The sequence below is a fragment of the Neltuma alba genome, unplaced genomic scaffold, assembly GCF_004799145.2.
Source record: "Neltuma alba isolate B1F8T4 unplaced genomic scaffold, ASM479914v2 tig00012130_pilon, whole genome shotgun sequence".
In the NCBI taxonomy this organism is placed as follows: domain Eukaryota; kingdom Viridiplantae; phylum Streptophyta; class Magnoliopsida; order Fabales; family Fabaceae; genus Neltuma; species Neltuma alba.
The window spans coordinates 36446-60067 of record NW_021636682.1 but is presented as its reverse complement, the minus strand read 5'-3'; the positions used below and the strand labels follow the sequence as shown (position 1 = coordinate 60067).

At 31.9% G+C, this 23622-nt stretch overlaps 1 protein-coding gene and 1 pseudogene across 1 annotated transcript; one reads left to right on the top strand and one right to left on the bottom strand.

Moving 5' to 3' along the window:
* Nucleotides 1–1056: 1056 nt before the first annotated feature.
* Nucleotides 1057–13455, top strand: LOC114723274 (cytochrome P450 82G1-like; annotated as a pseudogene).
* Nucleotides 13456–20000: 6545 nt separating this feature from the next.
* LOC114723273 (DNA ligase 1) lies at nt 20001–21642 on the bottom strand. The gene is made up of 2 exons (XM_028909452.1): nt 21045–21642; nt 20001–21023 (listed from the first exon to the last, which is right to left on the bottom strand). Exons 1-2 carry the CDS (start codon nt 21624–21626, stop codon nt 20277–20279), a joined length of 1329 nt encoding a protein of 442 aa, XP_028765285.1. The 5' UTR covers nt 21627–21642; the 3' UTR covers nt 20001–20276.
* Between the last annotated feature and the right edge of the window lie 1980 nt (nt 21643–23622).

Sequence of the window (23622 nt, the reverse complement as noted above, 5' to 3'; positions counted from 1 at the left end):
ATCCAAAAACTTGTTTTGTATAGGGACTCAAGCTAACAACTGGCAAAACAACAATACAATACCGCATAATAGAAAGCTGAGTCTACTGACATTTTTTAAAATGAAATCTACACGTTAGTCAAAGCAATTCTAAATGCTACTGCTGGTTGAAGGTGTTTTCTTAGCTTGCTTGAGGTCAAGGTGTCACGTGAAAGGCAGTTAGGATTCGAGAACAAAAGTCAGAGATATGATCACTTAGGTTTGATTATTATGATTAACATTAACTAATCTTAATACTTTATATTTGCCTTGATCAACTAACCTTAATACAGAATGCTTTAACCACAACACCACCAAGGGCAGCAAAGTATTCATACTCCCAAATAGAGAAGGCAATAAGATGCAGAATAACATCATTGTGAGACATTCCCTTTTGTTGCTTTTCAATGCAGATTAGCATCGTCCACAATGATTGCGTATTTAATCTTCTTCTACCTCACTTTTGATAAGTAAGTTTTAACCCTCAACCTCACTTTGAAAAAAGTATTTCCCTCCTCATTTCAAAAGTTTTTCCAGTTACACTTTGACAGAATGCCCGAATAATAAACATGGAAGAGATAACAGATTGAATCCTCTAAAGCAATTGCATCCCTCACATTCTGATAAATAGAAAAAATAGAAGAAAAAAATAAAAATGCCCCCAAAAAGGATTGACACCAAAATTTACTAAGCTGATCATTGGGTGACGCATTCAAGGGCCAGCTAGAACATAACCTGAACTATTGCAAGATGCAGACAGTCTCAGCCTCCCCAGCGTCATCGACTTCGTCACCAGTGCGTCTCCGCCATCGTCATGGTCACCAGATCATTAAGCGCATGCTATTTAAAAGTTCCAACAAATAGCACATTAGGGAGGGGGACACAAAACATTTGATTCAGTTGTCCAGAAGCAGCATGCCCCCTCCATGCCACTGCCGGCTACTTCCAAATGCAATGCTGACCCAGGTTGAAGAAATCATTGAGCTAAGGAAATAGAGAAAAAAAAAACACAAATAGAAAAAAAGGGAGTGTTAAGGTATGACACAGAAGAAAGAAGAAGAAGAAGAAGGTGTACCTAATCATAGATGAGAGCAAAGTGATTATACACGGCCTGGCATTTAGAGGCGCATCGAGCTGGGCTGCATCTTAAAATTAGGAGAAGCAAGAGGTTGGGATGCCGAGAACAGAGCGAGAATTACGTGTTAAATGCTCTCTTCTTCTCCTTGCCAATATAGAAGGAGGGCGAGTTCTTTTTATCTGGTTTGTGATTTGTGATTAGCGGGAGAGTTAGCAGGAGAGTTTCAAAAGTTTGAAATTCAAATGCTGGGTCTATGTCAACTATACACTAAGCCCAAGTGAAGCCAATAATTAATAACGGCTTGCACAATGCCAGATGCAATTTGGTCCAAGCCATCTAATCCTTGTGAACAGTAATTTGTCTCTAGAGCCACCAGTGAGCCGACACAAACACATGGCTTGAGTGGAAGAGATTGAATAGTTATATTGATAATATTATACGATGGTGAATGTTGGGCTTCCTAGAAGCAACAAGAACATAAAATAAAGGTCAAAGTGATGACTTCTACTGAAGAAAAAATGAAAAAAAAATATCACACAAAGTGGTTTGGACAATGACAAAGAAGAGGCTAGCATAGGATGCGCAGGTGAGGAAGATAAGCCAAGCGGTTTGGAATTTTTTAAAATGGGGTTTTGGAAGATTGAAGAAAATATTCAATGAGATTATTCAGCAAAACCTTTTAATTACCACTTTATTTAAAAATTTGATTGTTAATAGAGTTTAATAGCGTCATGCAATCTATATAAAACTACCATATCTAATGGATACAAGGCTTGTAATCAATTAAGAAGCAATCTTGTTCAAGCTACTAATGCTTAACACTAAACTTGTGCCTTTCTTTTAATGAGGATTGAAATCTGGTTTTTGTTGGTGATGTGTGATGTTTTTTTTTTTTGTTGAAAAAGGTTCAGGTCATGTGAATGGATCTAACATTTTCCACTTCTCTGTTTTTGTTATTTTTGAGTTATGACATTAATAGTCAAAATTGATTAGCATTAAATTCCACAAAATTGGTCAGTATATATAAATTCCTGTGATGGCCCTTATTGATAATGGCCAGACAACACTCGTTGATTTTTTTTCCCTAACATCCAAGAAAATCTCATGCCAAATAGTACGGTTAATGACGTTGAGAGGCGCCTATCTTATTTTAATTTAAATATGTAATTTTTTGTATTATTTTTTAAGTACATCATAGAACCCAAATTTTATGGTCTGGTGAAATAAATCGTCCTTCTATTAAATTTTTTTCACAAGTTAATTGTTCCAAAATCATTGCCAGCCAAAAAGCATTTTTTTAATTTTTACCTCTTCGATTTCAATTCCAAGATTTCGTCTACAGTTAATATTTTTAAATTTTCAGCTTACGATGTATGTTAAATTATTTTATCATTTTTTGGCCAAAAATGTTAAATTATTTTGTAAAATCCCAGAAATGTGCACAAATAATAGAGCTGCAAGTTCAAGCACATGATGGAGTTGGCCTACATTGTCAGACCAGCATTGTACTATTGCCTACTGAAAAGAAGACACGAAGAAACAGTGACAATGACATGCCCCGGCCAGATCATCTTGAAATTGTGATCAGGAATGGCTCTTCGTTTGAATTTTGTGGACAATTTTAGTCGGAGTAAAGGTGAACCCAGTATTCTAATCTTATTTTCAGACATATCCACCGGCACTATTAAATTTAGTGCAATCTAATCCATTTTTCAGTTTTCTTATTTAATTTTAATTTGGCTAGTTTGTGTGAAAGTTGTTAATAATTTGATAAGAAAAACCAAAATTGTTAATTTTAACAATTAAGGTTAATAAAAAAAATGTGATTTTAAATAAATAAAGAAAGGGTGACATTACACTAAACTTAAAAGATCATCGATAAAATTGCACCACTAAAAAATTTAAGGTGTTATGTGCACCTCAAAAATAAAATCAGAATATAGGGATACTTTGCCCTTTTAATTAATTTAATTTGAGGAAGATAAAACGAATCGATAATTTACCCCCTCCACATGGGGGGTTTGACCTAATAATTAATTAATTAATTAATGATATAGAAGTAAATGCTTAGATTATTCGGTTACTGTATGTGTATCAATTAACCATTAAGTGATTTCTGTGATGTTTGGTTCATTTTTAACTTTCAGTCTTTTGTAACATTGTTAAAATAAATACCTTTTCTTTGAGGATCAACTAATAAAGGTATTTACATCTGGCAAAAAATAAATGTATTTACCGTACTATTCATCCATGTCTGTAACAGAAATAACAAGTGCTTTTCTGGGGGCAAAAAACAAGTGCTTTTCAATTGTGTGATAGCTCATGTCAAATGAGTTTCTCTTCTCATGCAAAATATATTGGCGAGTCATTTGTTCATGACTATGTCTTATATATTAGATGTTACAAACATCGCTCAAACTCAACAAATTTTTTTGGAGATATAAAAAATCACCAATTAAATGATAAATGGATGATTGCTGAAATTAAATTTATCTGATGCATATGAAATTATAAAAGTTATATGAGATATTACAGGTTAATTACACGCATATGAATGGATAACAATGTCTTTGTATATAATAAGCTTTGCGTTCTTTCCTAATAGGAGAAGGATGAGGAAGATGGCAGTATCTTTCAGAAGATTTTACCAATCCCACAGGGCTAAAGTTAAAATTCAAGTATTAAGGAATTAGTTCAAAAGGAAATATAGTAAAACAAAATCTTCAGATAAAAATGCTGTGAAATAGAAAAATCTTTTATGACAGATTGAGAATTCAAAACCTGCTACTATTTGTTCCGTTTGGGCTGTTTCAAATCAAACCGTACTTCTTCTATCACTCATCATGTTTGAACTTGATACATTTGGTTCTATTCTAAGCATTTACTTGGTTGAGAAAATCGGCAGAAAGAAGATTTTACAATGATCTCATTTCAACACAAACCCATCCTAGTTTTAAAATTAATACTCAGCTGGATACTTACAAGTACCTTAAGGCTTCTCTAGCTTGTGGATTTTGTTTTCATCCATATGATAAGATAAATTATGGATTTTGTCTTCATCCATATGATAAGATAAATTATTACCTCACTCATGTCATTTTTTTGATTGTTTAGACCAAATTTGATATGAATTTCATGTTATTGTTCGCAGTTGCATGTCTTTTGTCAATCTGGGATTAAGATGTAATGCAAATGCCCAGAAGGTTTATGTATTTAAAGCAATTCAATTAAATGTTACCTCCGGTCTTAAATATAAGAGTTAGTTAGATATTTAATTTTTTTGTTCTAAATATAAGATATCAATGCACTCTGTTTTTTGTATTTATTTATTTATTTTCAAAGTAATTCATATGATGATTTCATATGTTAAAAGTTTTATGAAAAAGTAGTTCTAATACACATAATTAATTAATTTTATAAATAACTATTTTTAATATTTGTTTATTATAAATAACTAATTTAACTAATTTTTTTAATATTCACAAATTAGTTATTTAACTTTTATATTAAAAACTAGAGGTATTATGATTTAGACTAAGTTTTATAACTTCAATTAAATACAAACGTTAATAATACAGAGAAGTAAGCATGTTTAAAACTGACCTAAATCAGCTATATCGAATCAAATTATATTGAACCAAACCGATGCAAACTGATTTTTCACCCAAAAAAAAAGAAGATGTAAACTGATTATAACTGATCTCTAAAAAGGTTTACTCCAAAATTCTATGTTAATAGAATGTATTAGCTTGATTTGATTAATTTTTTAGAGGCATGAACCGGACCAGGCTTAAACTCAAATTAAACCTTCCGGATTTATTTTAATTTATTTTTCACTCTATTCCTAATGCTAAACCCATTAGAAATGATCAAGGCGAAGAAAAACAGTACGTAAATCAGAAGTAATGCAAGTTGCAAAGTTGAATTTTGTAAAATAATATTTCTCCAGTTCTAAATATAAGACCCTTTTTGCAGAGTAAATTACACTGCAAAAGAGGTCTTATATTTAGGGTGTGTTTGGATGAAACCAAACTGTGGTTTGAAAAAGTGATTCTGGAAAATAGATTTTGGGGAGAATAGATTCTGTGAAGAATAGATTTTGTGAAAAAGTGATTTTGAGAAGTGAAAGTGTTTGGATAATTGTTATCAGAAGCACTTTTTATATATACAAATTATTAAAAAAAAGACATAAGTTAATATGATAATTACAGAAAAAATAGATTTTATGATATATTTAATTTGAAGGAATAAAATTGTTAATAATATATTTTTTATTAACATAATTAATAATACATAAGATAATATAATTAATCAATAATTAATATGTATATATATTTTTAAAATATAAGATTAAATATGTTTATAAAAAAAATAACAAGATACATATCCTATAAGCTCTCACACTCTCCCTTTTTTCTCCAAAAGCAAAAAATTTTTGCTTTTTCCAAAACTATGGTTTTGGTCCAAAACCACGGTTTGCCCAAAACCAGTGGGTGTTTGGGTGACTTATCACCCAAACGGGGCCTTAGAACAGGAGGAATATTACATTCACTATTTAATATAAGAGTTAGTAGATTAATTTAAATATATTAAAAAAGTTATTTAAGTTAGTTATTTGTAATAAATATATGTTATTTTTCCTAGAATACCCTTATGAATCATGTGTATTAGCTAGAATTACCATTTGATGAAACTTTTAATTGATGCAACTACTACAATAACTACTTTGAAAAAATTAATAAATATAGGAGATAAAGTGGATTGAATTCTTATATTTAGGATAAGATTGAATGTCAAACTAGTTTTTATATTAAAGACCAGAATTATTAATATAAAATGTAAAAGGAAGAAGAAGAAGACATATGAGAAGGCAAGATCATTAGACAGCACAATTTATTTAGCAAGAATTCTATAAAAAAAATGATAGTTGGATTTTAAAATTTTAAAATATTGATAAATTTACAATGTTGCCTTTATTATTATTTTTTGTAAATTCATTAATATTTGAAAATTTCAATTTAGTCATTATGACTAGTTTGGAATTTTAGAAATTCTGGTAACCTTTTAAAATTTTAAAAATTTAAATCTTATTTTTTTAATAATTTTTCTGTTTATTACTTATTTTATTAAAAGACAATTTATTCATAAAGTAAAAAAAATCACATTAAAAAGGCCAGCACATTACATTTGCAAAATTTGAGCAAAACACAAATTACTCAAGCAACATGGAGGGCCCAGAACAAGAAATTAAAAAACCCAACAGTATAAAACTGAAACTGAAAAAAATGAATAACAGACAACTGAAAATCAAACAGTCCACATGCAAAGAAGCCCCCTGCCAACATGACCCTTCCCTGAGCCCAATTTATTATTGTCAACAGCTTCGGAACTTGAGAGCCATTTTTCAATTTCGTGCGTCTGTACAGTAATTTTTTCTTGTATAAAACATTCTTTCTGTTTTTAAGATTTTATTTACATGCACATACATATATATTTTTCTCATGTTCTTCTTTTGCCTCATGTGATTACTCACTATTTTTCATTGTCTCGTTTTCCTCCTTTTGTAACTTCTGCCAATAAGTTAAGGACAATGGACAAAAAAATGGACCACACACTAGATAGGTTGAACTAATGGTTCAAGGGTCAGTTGGTCGGACCTATGTCAATTTGGGATCCAACCGATCATATTAAAATAATATAATTTAATTAAAAATAACAAAATATAACAACATTAATAATCACTAATAATAAAATATAAGGAAATATAACAATAATTTGATTGTAACAATAATAAAATATAACAACATTGAGAGTTTTGATCTTGATGTTCATTATTAACTAAAATTAATAATCAATGATACCAAAATCATTATTAAAATTCATTTAAATCTATAGGGGTTGAGATATTAGGAACTGAATGAGAAAAAATAAGACTAATAATAATATAATCATCCAAACCGATTTATGACCAGCTCACATCGATTTTTACCGATTTACTCCGGTTTGACCGGTTTGCTACCGGTTCAATTCTCTCTCGGTTTAACATTCAAACCAAACTAGATCACTGGCTGGTTCAGTCAGGTTTTTTGTTCTCTGGTTAAGGGCATAGAAGCTTATCATCATTATGTCAAAAGCGTGACAAAACCAATTAATATACACCTGCACAACATAGTGATCATTGACAAGTCGTGGCACATATTAACAACATATTCTCCTATTTCATAGTAAGGGTTTCTACCCACCTCAAACTTTATCTTTTTCATCAATTCCTACTAAATCATGTCAAAATAGAACAAAATCATCCTCAACACACCTACAATACACCCAAAAATAGAACACCCATCATCACCTTATTCACTGATAATAAAACCTCAACTTAGATGACTAACACACAAAAAAAAAAAAAAAAACACAAGCAGTTTTTTCCAATGATTGGCGGAGTGGGTAAGATTTCCAGATTGGAGTAAGAAAGAAACATTATGATGTCTGGGTATTTTTTTTCTGTTGCCTTCTGCAAACAGGGTGTTGATCTTCAGGTTGAAATAGAGCAAATTTCCAGCAACTTTAGGTGCCTCTTACAAGGGCTGAAAGGTCTTTTCAGCCTGTATTAAATTGCACTCATGTTTTTTTAGGACTTCGGATTATTACTAGATTTTTTTAGACTTGTTTATAGTATTTTGTGTTTTATGAGCCTAGTGTCATGTTCCCCGGTAACAAACTGCTCTTTCATATGATCCTAATCGATTACGGCCCCACACCTTTTGACTTTGATCCTGACCTCGCATCCTCCTATTGGTTTCTGTGCTCTGAGTGGTCAACATAAGGGCGGACACATGGGGGAGAGAAATTAAATTGTCCAAATCAAATGTTGCGCCACAAGTAGTGGGAAGTTCTCCTAGGGAAAAAAAAAAAAGACAAAAGGAAGTTAGAAATTTCAATATTCTAATTTAGATATTCAAGATGTCAAAATTTTAGGAAAAAAATGATACTTATCTAGTATTTTGTCAATCTAGTTAAATAATAAAAATGCTTTTATATCGAAAAGGATATTAATAAGTAGTAAACTAGTAATAACAAGCGTTGAACAAAAAATGACAAAAATATGCAGACAATGATAAGTTATTTATTAATAATTATAAAATAATAATGACAAGCGTTGAATAACCAATAACAAGAAAGGTATTGACAATAACAAGTTTGATAATTTTTTTTTTAAAAAAAAATATGATACAAGAGTATTTTAGTTATTTGAATACATGTGCAAAATACCAAATAAGACACCACTTTCTTCTGGGATTTTGACCCCTTAGATGCGTGAATTGGAATATTACAATTTTTAACTTCTTTTTATATCATTTTCCTTTCACCTGAATATCAAATCTTGATTAACTTTTTTTTTCCCAATTTTCCCTAAATATCCTATTAATGGTAAGCAATTCTCATAAAAGATAGTTACAATGTTCATGATTGAACATGATAGTTTAGGAAGATCAATACATAATTGTGAGTTGTGACAAATAACTAATTTAACTAGTTTTTTTTAATATATTCAAATTAGTTATTCAGCTATTACATTAAGGACTAGGGGTAGTTTTTTTTTTCTTTTGAAGTGCATCCTATGTAAATCCAGCTATATGCATGTGTGGTAAAATCAATTAAACTATTCATCTCTAATTTTTTTTGGATTAATACTATTTTTAATTCTGAAAATTCAATCTCATTTTAATATTAGTTCTTAGAATTTGAAAATTAATGGTTTTGGTTTGTAAAATTTAAAATAATTGGTTTTAGCTTTTGAAATTTATTCTTGTTTTTGTTTTGGTCCTTGTTTTAGGTATAAACAACACTGTTATAAGGATAAAAAATCTTTAGGTACATTTAATGAAATTAAATCTTAGGACCAAAACCAAAATTATTTACGTGATTAAAGATTATATTAATCCAATTTTTTCAATCAGTTGTACTGTTGACCAATATTGGTGATGTGCGAGTCCATATATATATATATTAATAATATTTTAAAGCAAAGTCAAAAGCATGATTTTTAGTGGATTCCATCTTTCTGTTTGTTTTTTTAAACCAACTTTAAATCAACATATTCAGTCCACACATCTTTCGTTAGATAATTATTCAGCCCAATGAAAATCAAGTAAATATATATTGGTCCGGTTATAAATATAAGATTGATTTTATAATATAATTTATTTTATAAAATGAATATTACATTTACAACAAAGAGCATAACATATACGTAGGATGAAAAGCATTGAAGCTGAAAATAAGCAGCTAAGGCGCACTGGTTTTTTTTTTTTTTTAATATCCCAGAGATGTGCATAAATACTAAATAGAACTGCAAGTTGAAGCAGAAGAACTGTCCAAGCATTATGGATCGTCTTTTTCCTCTGTTTCCTGATCACACTGGTGCTGAATCCAAAGGAGGAGGACTAGTGTGGGCTCTCTTGTTTGTACTGTTGGTAGCTTTCATTGTTAGATCAACGAGTCATCAGAAGAAGAAGAAGAAGAAGCAGCAGCAGAAGCTGAAAGCCCCAGAAGCCAAAGGAGGGCTGCCTCTAATAGGTCACCTCCATCTTCTGGGTGGGGGTGTGCCAGTTTTCAGGACTCTCTCTTCCATGGCCGAAGCTCATGGCCCCATCTTCTCCCTCAGGCTCGGCTTTCACAACACTCTCATCGTCTCCGGCAGAGAACTCGCCAGAGAATGCCTCTCCACCTTCGACAAAATCTTCGCCACCAGGCCCAACATCGCAGCAGGTATACCTGCCCCCACTCACTTTATTAGTGCTGAAATATCACAATATATAGAGGACCATGCGTTATGCTAATACACACACATCTTATGATATCAAGCTTTAATCCATTTATAAGTCAGTTTCTGAATTTTGACTCGTCTGAAATAAAATTACACGAGTTTTTTTTAATGCTCGTATAATCAATAAAGTTTATAAGCATTTTTTGAGGCTGAAACGAGATTATAAGAGCTTCCATGGCTAAACAAAAGGTGTGTAATTGTGGTGGGCAGGGAGGTACATGGGGTATAACAACGCCTTCTTTGCGCTGGCACCGTATGGGGAGTACTGGAGAGAGATGAGGAAGATAGCGACGTTGGAGCTGCTCTCACCGCAGAGGCTCCAGAAACTGAAGCACGTGAGAGACTCCGAGATACTATGTCTTGTGAAGGATTTGTTTTCAACCTATGAACGACACAATAAGAACATTACTCATCACGATCATATGGTTGAGGTGCCGATGAGTCAGCTCTTAGAGCACTTGACCTTCAATATCAACGTCCGCATTATTGCCGGCAAGAGATTCTCAGGTACTTTTATAAATGGGAAATCGCGGGTTTGTTCTGGTTTGTGATCTCAGACCAATAGTAACTGCTTGACTAATTGAAAACAAAACTATTCATTGCATCATCATCATCAGGGGATGAGAAAACCCTAAGTGACGAAGAGGGGGAGGCATTCAGATTGAAGAAGGCGGTGAAGGAGATGACATATCTGAGCGGAGTGTTTGTGGAGGCGGACGCGCTGCCGTTAAGGTGGCACAAGTGGGTGGACTTGCAGGGACATGTGAGGGCCATGAAGAAGACGGCCAAGGACATAGACTCAGTGCTGCAACTGTGGCTTCACCAGCATCTTCACAAGACGACAGCTTATTCGGATCGCGACGACTCTGATTTCATGGACGTCCTCATTTCCATGTTCTCCGATCAGGATGCTCTCATTTGTGGCCATCAACGCGACGTCGTTATCAAGGCCACTGCTCTGGTATATGACTTCCTCCCTCTAAATTCCTGGACCAATCAATTCCCATCTTTACTTCATTATATAATTAAAATATCTCATAAAATGATTCTTGTAAAAAATCAGGGAGTTATATGATAAGAAAGAGTTAAAAGGTCATTTTTGCGTCGGATGTATTCATGAAGCAACTATGGCATCGGAAAGTTCCTTCTCTTTTTTTTTTTTTGGCTCAATATTATTTTTACTTTAGAAGTGTTAAAAAAGTTAGCTGTTGTCACCTAAACGGTAAAAAAGACAACATACATCTTTTTATTTTTTTTAAGAAAATTTTCAGGACGATATTGAGCTTAAAAAATTGATTATTTTCAAAGAAAAAGATTTTTTTTTTTTTTACCGAGCATATGTACTCATTATTTCTTCACGGGTACATTGTAATAATTAATTGTATATATATTTCTTAATTGCCAATATTACATTCATGTAACATGGTATAAAATTTTATTATATATTACTATTTCTAGTTGTTAATATAAGAATTAATTGAAAGTTAGATTGTGTTTTGGATATAAGACCTTAATTTATTTTGTTTTCTAAAGTTATAGTTTATTTCCCTCAAAATATTCTTATTAATAGTAAGGGGTCTCGGAGCAGTTATTTCAACTTTGAGCACATGATTAATTAAAAAAATCATTTAGGAAAGCATGCATATATTTGTTATACTTATTCAATTTAGCTGTTTTCTTAATATTTCATAATTGGTTATTTAAGGATAGTAGATTTTGCGAGTACAAGTTTTAACCAAATATTTCAACCAGCATTTACAAACATCTTTACGTCGAATCATGAACATGGTTTTGTCTCCCTTGGGCAGTTGCGTGGAAAACGAGTTTTTGGATACTACATCTTATTCTTAATATAAAATCTTATTTGATTTTTATTTTGATTATAAATATAAGACCTTAATCCACTTTATCTCTCACATTTATGCATTTTTTCCTAAGGTGGTCCTTCTAATAATAGTAGTTCTAGCTAATATACTTGATTAGCAAGGATATTTTGGGAAAGACAACACATATTTATTACAAATAACTAACTTAACTTCTTTCCTTAATTCTCTCAAATTAGTCAACTAGCTTTTATAATTAGAATCGGAGATAGTAGTAATTATAGTAGGGTCCATATTTCGCACATAAAAATAGGAAATTGCCACATCATGATCCATGAATTATCACTGATGAGATGGAAAATGAAAAAGATTGCGTGGTTAATTTAGAGCTATTTTATTAACTTTGTTTGATTAAGAAAAGTCAAATGATTTAGTTAATCCTAGAAAATGGTATTTGATAGATGGGAAAATTGGGGATAAATCCCCCATTAAAAATTAATTGACAAATGGGACCTAACGATTGTGTGTAACTTCCTTTGTGTGTAACTTATCTTCTTTTGTGTGTAATATATCTTTCTTTGTGTGCAATGATTTTCCTTTGTGTGATGTGCAACTCAATTTCTCTTTGTGCAAATGAAATTTTCTTATGTGCAAGTTATCTTCTTTATGTGCAACTAATTCCTCACGTCTAAATAATGTTCTGTACAAACTATTTTCTCTTTCTGCAACTTATCTTTTTTTTTGTGCAACTAATCTTCCCTTGTGAAATCAATCATTCTAGATCCCATTTGCTAATTAAATTTTTAATGAGGGATTTATCCCTAATTTTCCCTTGATAGATCTCTCTAGAACATCAATAATAAACACTAAATTATCACATACTAATGACTTGTTTTTTTGTTTTAATTTGCAGACTCTGATCCTTACAGGCACCGGAAGCACAGCAATAACCGTAACATGGGCATTATCTTTGCTCTTAAACCATCCAAATGTCCTTAAAAAAGCACAAGACGAGCTCGACACCAACATAGGAACACACAAATGGGTCCAAGAATCTGACATTACGAACCTTCAATACCTCCAAGCCATTATCAAAGAGACCCTTCGTCTCTATCCTCCAGCTCCATTAACTGGAATCAGAGAAGCCATGGAAGACTGCTTCGTCGGAGGCTACTTCGTCCAAAAAGGCACTCGTCTTCTCATCAACATCTGGAAGCTTCAAAGGGACCCACAAGTATGGAAAAACCCTGACGAGTTCTTGCCTGAGAGATTCATGGAGGATGATCATAAGGATTTGGATTTTAAGGGTCAGAACTTCGGGTACATTCCGTTTAGTTCAGGAAGAAGGTCGTGCCCAGGAACCACCTTTGGGCTTCAAGTTGTGAGCTGACGCTGGCTCGGTTGCTTCAAGGGTTTGATCTGTCGGCGCAGGCGCCGGCAGCCAAGGCTGGCGGTGTTGCAGTGGAAATGAGCGAAGGCTTAGGGGTGGCTTTGCCTAAGCTTAATCCACTTCAAGTTATGATCAAGCCTCGTCTTTCGTTTGAGCTTTATCAGCAACTTTGAATATATATATATATATGTATGTATGCATGTATGCATTTATATGTATGTATATATGCATGGGAGGTTCTCATTATAAGGACTCAAGTTTCGATGAGCAGATGAAATAAATAGCTCACACTAGTGGAGCTAATAAATAAAAAGTACTCCTCCGGTATTTAATATAAGACCCATTTAACTAATTTGACTAGATTAAGAAAGTTAAGTAAATTAGTTAATTATACGAAATATGGCATGTGTTTCCCAAAACACCATAATCATCTTTCTTATACCCCATCTCCCTCTTCTACTTGATTATGGTTGAGGGAATATCCATAGGGGTAATTTAGATAAAATTGATAAACATCAGAAATGGGCCTTATATTTAGGACCAAAACCAACTTAATAATTGGGTCCTATATTAAGGACCGGAGGAGTAGTATAGTTTTGTGTGTGTTAACGTTGGATGTGTGGATATTTATGTTGTTTGGTTATAAATTTTACCTTAGAGTGTTTCAACGAAAAAACTCCTATGATCAATCTAAATTTGAGTTTGGTCGATTCCAAACAGGGGATAGCTCTTTTTAAAATACTCATCCGGTTCTAAATATAAGACTTTTTTTGTAGTGTAAATTACACTACAAAAAAAGTCTTATATCTAGAAGCGGAGGAGTATTTTTTGCATTCGTACAAGCTTAAACTCGAACTCTCCTTAAGCATTCATAGCTCTTACAAATATAACTAACACCGGTTGGTTCGATATGGTGGCGTCTAATTTCATCCCATGCTAATTGCTGACAAAACATTTTGATCTCAGGTTTTTTTTTCCGTTGCAAATGCATAGGTGTCCTGCTATTGAAAGAAATTCTATTTGAGTCACCGTCGAACACTAAATACGGGTATATCTCTTAACAAAGATTCAAACCTTAGTTAGTCACATTATGAGAGACTAGTCTATTTCACTAGATTTAAGCCATTGGTGATCACTAGATATTGATACAGATGCCTCTATACACTCGACTCAATCTGAAACACGTGAAACAGCACACATTAGGTCAAACTTCTTTTTCAATTTTAAAATATAATATAATTTAAATAAATAATCTGAATCTTATTTTCCCCTCTTTTAATTAATTTTTTTTTAATAAAAATTTTATATTATAATGACTTAGAATCTCATTTGGCTGTTCATGCATTGTACGTGACGGTTTTTGGGAAAAAATTGTGATTCGTGCTCAATTTTTTAATTTATTAATTTGATCACTATCCCACCATGATATGATGATCGTCCGTTTTTTTTTATATGATAGTAAATGTTGGGTTTCATCGAAGTAACAAGAACATAAAATAAGGGTAGTTATGATGGAAATATTGAGATAGATACGTAGTCATATAAAAAAAAAAGATAAAACTAGTAATGACTATATACAAGAAAAGGTGAGAGTGATGACTTCTATTGAAGAAAAAATGAAAAAAAAAAATCATATAAAGTGGTCTGGACACCTACAAAGAAGGGGCTAGTATATAGGTGCGCCGGTGAGGAAGATAAGCAAAGCGGCTTGGAATCTCTTAAAATTGGGTTTAGGAAGACCGAAAAAAATATTTAATAAAATTATTGAGCGAGACCTTTTAATTATCAATTTATTTAAAAATTTGGTTATTAATAAAGTTTAATAGCGTCGTGCAATCTAATCGATACAAGGCTTGTAATCAATTGTCAGTTGTCATGGATATATTAAGAAGCAATCTTATTCAAGCTACTAATGCTTAACACTAAACTTGCGCCTCTTTTAGTGAGGATTGAAATCTGATTTCTGTTGCTGATGTCAAGGTGTCTTTTGTTTTTTGTTGAAAAAAGTTTAGGTCATGTGAATGGATCCAACATTTTCCACTTCTCCGTTTTTGTTATATAGCATTAATAATCAAAATTGATTAGCCTTAAATTCCAAAAAATTGGTCAGTATATATGAATTCTTGTGATGGCCCTTATTGATAATGGCCAGACGGCACTTGTTGATTTTTTCTCCTACAATCCAAGAAAATCTCATGCCAAATAGTACAGTTAATGACGTTGAGAGGCGCCTATCTTATTTTAATTTAAATATGTAATTTTTTGTATTATTTTTTAAGTACATCATAGAACCCAAATTTTATGGTCTGGTGAAATAAATCGTCCATCTAAATTTTTTTTCACAAGTTAATTGTTCCAAATTCATTGCCAACCAAAAAGCTCTTTTTTTTAAAAAAAAAAAAAACTTTTACCTCTTCGATGTCAATTCCAAGATTTCGTCTACAGTTTACATTTTTAAATTTTCAGCTTACGATGTATGTTAAATTATTTTATAAAATCCAAGAAATGTGCACAAATAATAGAGCTGCAAGTTCAAGCACGTGATCGAGTTGGCCTACATTGTTAGACCAGTGTTGTGCTATTGCCCTCTGAAAAGAAGACACGAAGAAACAGTGATAATGACATGCCCCAGCAAGATCATCTTGAAATTGTGATCAAGAAGGTTGATAAGGGAAGTTAATTTTCTTGGTAGGTCTGTGTTATCCAGTATTTATTCAAAAAAAAAAATTGCGATCGAGAATGGTTCTTCGTTTGAATTTTGTGGACAATTTTAATCGAAGTAAACCCAGTATTCTAATCTTATTTTTCAGATATATCCATTGGCACTATTAAATTTAGTGCAATCTAGTCCATTTTTCAGTTTTCTTATTTAATTGTAATTTGGTTAGTTTGTGTGAAAGTTGTTAATAATTTGATGAGAAAAACCAAAATGGTTAATTTTAACAATTAATATTAATAAAAAATGTGATTTTAAATAAATAAAGAAAGAGTGAGATTGCACTAAATTTAAAAGATCATAGATAAAATTGCATCACAAAAAAAAAAAAGGTGTTATGGGCACCTGAAAAATAAGATCAGGGATACTTTACCTTTTTAATTAATTTAAATAAGGGGAAGATAAAACAAATCGATAATTTACCATTAAGTGAGGTTTAACCTAATAATTAATTAATTAATTAATGATATAGAAGTAAATGCCTAGATTATTCCGTTATTGTACATGTATCAATTAACCATTAAGTGATTTCTGTGATGTTTGGTTCATTTTTAACTTTCAGTCTTTTGTAACATTGTTAAAACAAATACTTTTTCTTTGAGGATCAACTAATAAAGGTATTTACATCTGGCAAAAATAAATGTATTTACCGTACTATTCATCCACATCCATATATAACAGAAATAACAAGTTCTTTTTCTGGCAAAAAAAAAAAACAAGTGCTTTTCAATTGTGTGATAGCTCATGTCAAATGAGTTTCTCTCATCATGTAAAATATATTGGTGAGTCATATGTTCATGACTATGTCTTATATATTAGATGTTACAAACATCGATCAAACTCAACAATTTCTTTTGAAGATATAAAAAATCACCAATTAAATGATAAATGGATGATTATTGAAATTAAATTTATCTGATGCATATGAAATTATAAAAGTTGTATGAGATATTACAGGTTAATTACACGCAATGAATGGATAACTATGTCTTTGTATATAATTACTTTGCATTCTTTCTAATAGGAGAAGGATGAAGAGATGGGAGTATCTTTCAGAAGATTTTACCAATCCCACAGGACTGAAGTTAAAATTCAAGTATTAAAGGAATTAGTTAAAAGGAAATATAGTAAAACAAATCTTCAGATAAAAATGTTGTGAAATAGAAAAATCTTTTATGACAGATTGAGACCTCAAATCTTACTACTATTTTGTTCGGTTGGGTTATTTCCGATCAAACCGTACTTCTTTTATTACTCATCATGTTTGGACTTAATATATTTAGTTCTATTCTTAAACATTTACTTGATTGAGAAAATTGGGAGAAAGAAGTTTTTACAATGATCTCATTTCAACAGAAACCTGTCCTAGTTTTAACATGAAGGCTTCTCCAGCTTGTGGATTTTGTTTTCATCCATATGATAAGACAAATTATTACCTTACTCATGTCATTATTTTGATTGTTTAGACCAAATTTGATATGAATTTCTTGTTATCGTGCACAGTTGCATATGTCTATTGTTAATCTGGAATTAAGATGTAATGCAAATGCCAAGAAAAGTTTATGTATTTAAAGCAGTTCAATTAAATGTTACCTCAAGTCTTAAATATAAGAGTTAGTTAGAAATTTAATTTTTTTATCATAAATATAAAACATTAATTCACTCTATCTTTCATATTTATTTATTTATTTTAAAAATAAGTCATATGATGATTTCATATGTTAAAAGTTTTATAAAAAAATAGTTCTAATACACATGATTAACTAATTTTATAAGTAACTAAGTTTTTATGACTTTAATTAAATATTAATGATAAAGAGAAGTAAGCATGTTTAAAACTTATCTAAATCAGTTATGTCAAATCAAATTATGCTGAAGCAAACCGTGCAAACTGATTTTTGACCCCACAAAAAAAAAAAAAACGATGTAAACTGATTAAAATTGATCTCTAGTAAGGTTTACTCCAAAATTCTATGTTGATAGAATGTACTAGCTTGATTTGATTAAATTTTTAGAGGCATGAACCGGACGAAGCTTAAACTTAAATTAAGCCTTGTGGATTATTTTAATTTATTTTTCACTCAATTCCTAATGCTAAACCCATTAGAAATGATCAAGGCGAAGAAAAACAGTACCCAAATAAGAAGTAATGCAATTTGCAACGTTGAATTTTGTAAAATAATACTACATTCGGTACTTAATATAATAGTTAGTTAACTAATTTGAATAGATTAAAGAAGTTTTTAAGTTAATTATTTGTAATAAATATGTGTTATCTTTTCTAAAATACCCTTACAAAAATCATGTGTATTATCTAAAACTACCATTTGATGGAACCTTTTAACATATGCAACTACTATATTAACTACTTTAAAAAAATGAATAAATAGGAGAGATAAAGTAGATTTGAGTATTATATTTAGCACTAGATTGAATGTCAAATTAACTCTTATATTAAAAACCAGAATTATTAGTATAAAATGTAGAAGGAAGAAGAAGAAGACACATGAGAGGGCAAGATCATTAGACAGTACAATTTATTTAACAAGAATTCCAAAAAAAATGATAGTTGAATTTTGAAATTTTAAGATATTGATAAATTAACAATGCTGCCTTTTTTTCCCCTGTAAATTCACCAATATTTTAAAATTTCAATTTAGTCATTATGACTAGTTTGGAATTTTAAAAATTCCGGTAACCTTTTAAAGTTTTGAAAACTTAACTATTATTTTTTAGAATTTTTATGTTTATTTATTTATTTTATTAAAAGGAAATTTATTCATAAAGTAAAAAAAAATCCACATTAAAAAGGCCAGCATATTACATTTGAAAATTTTGAGCTAAACACAAATTACCCAAGCAATATGGATGGCCCAGAACAATAAATTAAAAAACCGAACAATATAAACTGAAACTGAAAAAACGAATAACAGACAACTGAAAATCAAACAGTCCACATGCAAAGAAGCTCCCTGCCAACGTGATCCTTCCTTGAGCGCAATTTATTATTGTCAAGAAGTTTGGAACTTCAGGGCCATTTTTCAATTTCGTGCGTCTGTACGATAATTTTTTCTTATATAAAATATTCTTTCTATTTTTAAGATTTTATTTACATGCATATATATATTAATTATTTAAGTTAAAAATGACTTTAATGCATATATATTTTTAAATTTTTATTAATATTTTCCAAAAAAATCAAAAATAAAAAATTAGAAGATTTAGAACTCGAGATTGGCTGGAAATCAAGTCTACTTCTATGCCTTTTAGATAACGAGTACAAAAACATGATTATTAGGATTCAATATAGACAATGAGCAGAGTTTTAAAATCACAATAACTCTTCTTTAAGCGTTCTTAAGGAATAATTGCTTTTTGAGTTTCAAATGAAGGAAAATAGGAAGAAGAAGCAAAAACATCACAACTCCAATAACCAGAAGCCTTGAAACTGCATAATTTGTATTCTCTTTATAAGATAAAACTAATATCCCAAGGGTTATTCTTCTCTTCCCATCTGTTCCCTTTTTAGTTTCCTAACTTCTAAGAACTCAAGTCTCCTTTGTTGAAGGATCTCAATAGTTATTCGGTTTCCATCTTTAAAAACACTGATCTGTAACAGCTAATCTAACCATAGAACGGTTAATCAAACTTGAAAATATAGTTTAATATGCAAAAGAAGTTGTACAAGTACCAGATAATAGAAGATTAACAAAAGTCTATTAGAACTTTACACCCTCTCACTTCTTTTATTATATCAGAGGCACACTGCAGAAAGATATATAAAGAGAACGCCACTTAGCAAATATGCTAGAAAAGCACAATCCAGTTGCAACAAATCAGTATAAAAATTAAGAACCAAACTCTGATGAGCAAGTCTTAAGCACATGTGTCAGTGACGTGCACAACACAAGTAGCCAAAAGTACCATCAGGTTCCATTTCAAGCACACTGCAGAGTAAAATGCAGAACAAGTTGCCACTGTCAAGTGTCAATGACCATTTCATCCCCAAAACAGGAACTTGTTAATTGAGGGCCAAGGATAATGGTTGAGCAACATCTCTGACATGCCCATTAATTTGTTTTTTTGTTTTTAGAAAACTTGGTTGAAAAATATAAAAAGACAAGGTTTTGGAGGTTTGAGAAGGATCAGATGAAATACTTTTTTGGTTCATTATCCTTTCTTGTGAATAACACTGAAAAACATGAGAAAAGTTTTTAAGTAAACCTTACCAAATCTCTGATTCCCTTGTATTCTATAACTTATTATCCAAACATCCCATAAAATAAGCTCCATTAATTAACTGAAGAAAAAAGAGAGGGGAAAATTATTTACTTGTCACCATAAAAGAAAATACACAATTTCTATGCAATTTTTCAGAGAGTAACAAGCAAGACCAAAATCTTTTTTATTTTCTTTATTCAATCCTACCCCTTTCTACCATGCTTGCCTACATGATGGTGAAGCCATCCAATGCCCTTGAAAGCTTTAGAGATTTTCATAAGGTTAGGCTTTCCCATTCCCAGATTCATCTTCCCTGCTGAGAATTTCAGAGCCTGCAAGCAGCACAATTTGATTCCTTCTCCTTCTTCCTCCTCCTCCTCATCTTCTTCATCATCTTCATCCTCTGGATCATAATACTTGCTCTCAGTACTCTTCTTGGTATTGCTCTTCTCCAGAGTTGTCATTGTCTTCTTCTTGTTGCTGCGCTTGGCTTTGTTGGACTGTGTCTCGTATGTCTCCCACAGTGAATCCATGCCTTCACTTTCACTTCCATTAATGTTGTTGCCCCTGATGCTGCTGTTATTGTGTCTCTCTTCAAAGAGCTTGCAAGCTAAGGTCCTTCTCCATTCTTTCTCTTTCCTCATTGATCCAAAACTTCCCAGGTAATTTGATTCACTGTAAACCCAGTTGTTTTCTGGACTCCCAAGACTTGCTTCTAGAAGTCTCTGAGATTTACTCATCACTTTGAATCCACTTCTCAGCCCTATTATTTTCCCTTTCGTCTCTTCATTTTCTTCCTTCTCCAACATACTCTCTTGAACCTTCTTTTCTCCTTCACCATCCAATTTTGTGTAACTCTCCCTCACTTTGAATTCACTTATCTGACCCATTTTTTCGTTGGTCTCTTCTTCTGATTTTCCCTGTTCTGAGTCACTAACTTGGCTTCCTTTTGATGAACTAAACCTTCAAACTTCTTCTTCCCTGAACAAACTCTCCAGGACCTTCATTTCTCCACTTCCTTTTTCTTCTTTCTCATGACCGAAATCTTCAAATTCTTCACTTTCTTGAAACAAGCTCTCCAGGCTTTTTACTTCTGCAACTGACACATTATTGTCAACTAGATCAGCGTCAAGGCATTGTGGACTATTTTCCTCTGGTTTTGCCTCCAGAGCTTGAAAGATGGAGGCCTGAAACATCACCAAGTAAGCTTCAAACTCCTCAAGATACCCAACTTCCTCATCTTTCTGGTTACTTTTTGACTGAAGCCACAGAACAAGATTCTGAAAATTAGAAAGAAGAAAACCCAATTTGGAGTCAGAGTCGTCATTAGCGTCCAAGACGAAGTAATTAGGAGAAACAGTGAAGAGGGCAAGGAGGAGGAGGGTGGTGGTGATGAAAAGAGGAGAAAGGAAAGAGATGAGCTTGAGAATGTAAGGAGAGAAGAAGACGAAGTAAGAGAAGTAGAGAGGGTGAGAGAAGATGGAGAAGCAGAAATGGAAGACAAGAGAAGAGAAGTCACTGGTCTTTTCCTTTGAGAAAGAGAAGTGAGGCATGGTTCTGAGGCCAACCAAATCAAAGAACAAGAAATGAATTGGTTAACAATGGTGACGAGGGAAATGAAGAAGATGGGGCAAGTACTTTTGCTTTTGCAGACAGGAAAGAAAGGAGAAAGAGTGAGTTATAGGAGCAAGAGCGGCGTGAATATAGGAAAGAGATTACAGAGACACAAAGACAGAGAAAGGTTTAACTGTCGGGGAGGCCATCAGCATATATGTGATTGTTTCTAAGTGGGATGGAAATCCATTCCAAAAACTAGTTGTTGAACTAATGGTATTATACTCCTCTTATCCTTAATATAAGACATATTTAACTAATTTAATTAGATTAAGGAAGTTAGGTAAGTTAATTAATTATAAAAAATGTGACACGTTTTTCCTAAAATATCACAATCATCTTTCTTAATAACCCATCTTCCTCTTCTACTTGATTATGGTTGAGGAAATATCCATAGGGGTAATTTAGAAAAAATTGATAAACATGAGAAGTGGGTCTTATATTTAGGACCAAAACCAACTCAATAATTAGATCTTATATTAAGGACCGGAGGAGTACTATAGTGGCACTCATAAGTGAGAAGTTACGGGTTTAATCTTGCTTGTAACATAAGATTCTTAGTACCTGTCACTCTAAATTAGAAAGAAAAAATTAGCTGTTGCGTTGAAAGAACTAACCTATCCATTATAAGTCTCCATCAATATGCATATGCTATTTGTTATCAAAATATAAACAACTTGTGTGAGGGAGTAACTAATTTTGTTAGACTAGTTGTGAATAGTTTTTTTTTTCTTTTTTTTTTTGTTTTGGGAGGGGGGGCCTGTGGGTAATGGTCAACTTTAAAGATCCAAATCTGAAGAATGTGTTTGGGAGAGGGAGGCAAAAGTAAGTAAAAGTTATAATTTGACATTTAGGAAAAGTGGCTTTAGAAAATCAGAAGCTTTCTCTTAACCTCTTGTCCTCAGTAACCAACAAACGCGTTCCTTTTGCTTTTTGATGCTTGTATGGCCATAATGGATTAAGCTTGATGCATAGAGGAGAATCTTTCAAGTACTTTGAGTCAAATTTGGGAGAGAAAAGAGAAATGGGTGATTTTTATTTTCACTCAAGAATATATATAGAGGTAGGACTTTTATTTTTGTTCCTTTTTTTCTCTCTGACATTTTAGTTCTAAAGTATTTCAGAGGGTCTAGTTTGCATCCCTATGAAAAAGTTGTTTAAATTTAGGAAAAAGTAAAGCAATCAATTAATGATTACTGCCCTTCTAATAACACATTAATTTATGTGTTATTATGGAAATCCAACACACTTGGTTTCTTATGCATTTTAACGGTTTCCTTTTCATGATTGATGAAAATTGGAGCAACTGGAAAGCATGGTTAATTTGTACGAACATCAACTTTGTTTCAATGGTCAAATTGATGGGTACTTTTTTTTTTTTTAAAGCTTCTGTTCAATAGTATATGCAAATTTTTTTTATACAAAAAAAAGTTTAAGTGAGTTAGATTTCGTAGACTCACCAAAATAAGTGCTCACAGAAATATTTACAGATCACTTATCAATAAGGATTTTATACTAGGAGAGATTTGAACTTACAGTTATGTGGGTTATGAACTGACTACCAACTGGATAAACTTTCATTTGGCAATATTGTATATCCAAAGTCATGAACGATGAATATATGTGTTTATAGGAAAACTTGCACATGAGGAGATATTGAGGGAAAAAAACATTCAGAACAAGCTTTTCATGATTCTTCAATAGTTATTCAGACACGCCCAATCACTTGTAAATATTGAAATCGAAACTTGGCTTGTAAATATTGAAATTTAACTTGTAAATTGTATTAGAGAGATAATCAATTTACTTAATGAGACTTCAACAATTCTCCCTTTTACTGTTTTAAGAAAATAAATAAAGAAAGAGGAGAGAAATTGATGCAAGTTTTATACACTTCTTTAAGTGAGTAAGTGACCATCTTAATATCATAAATAT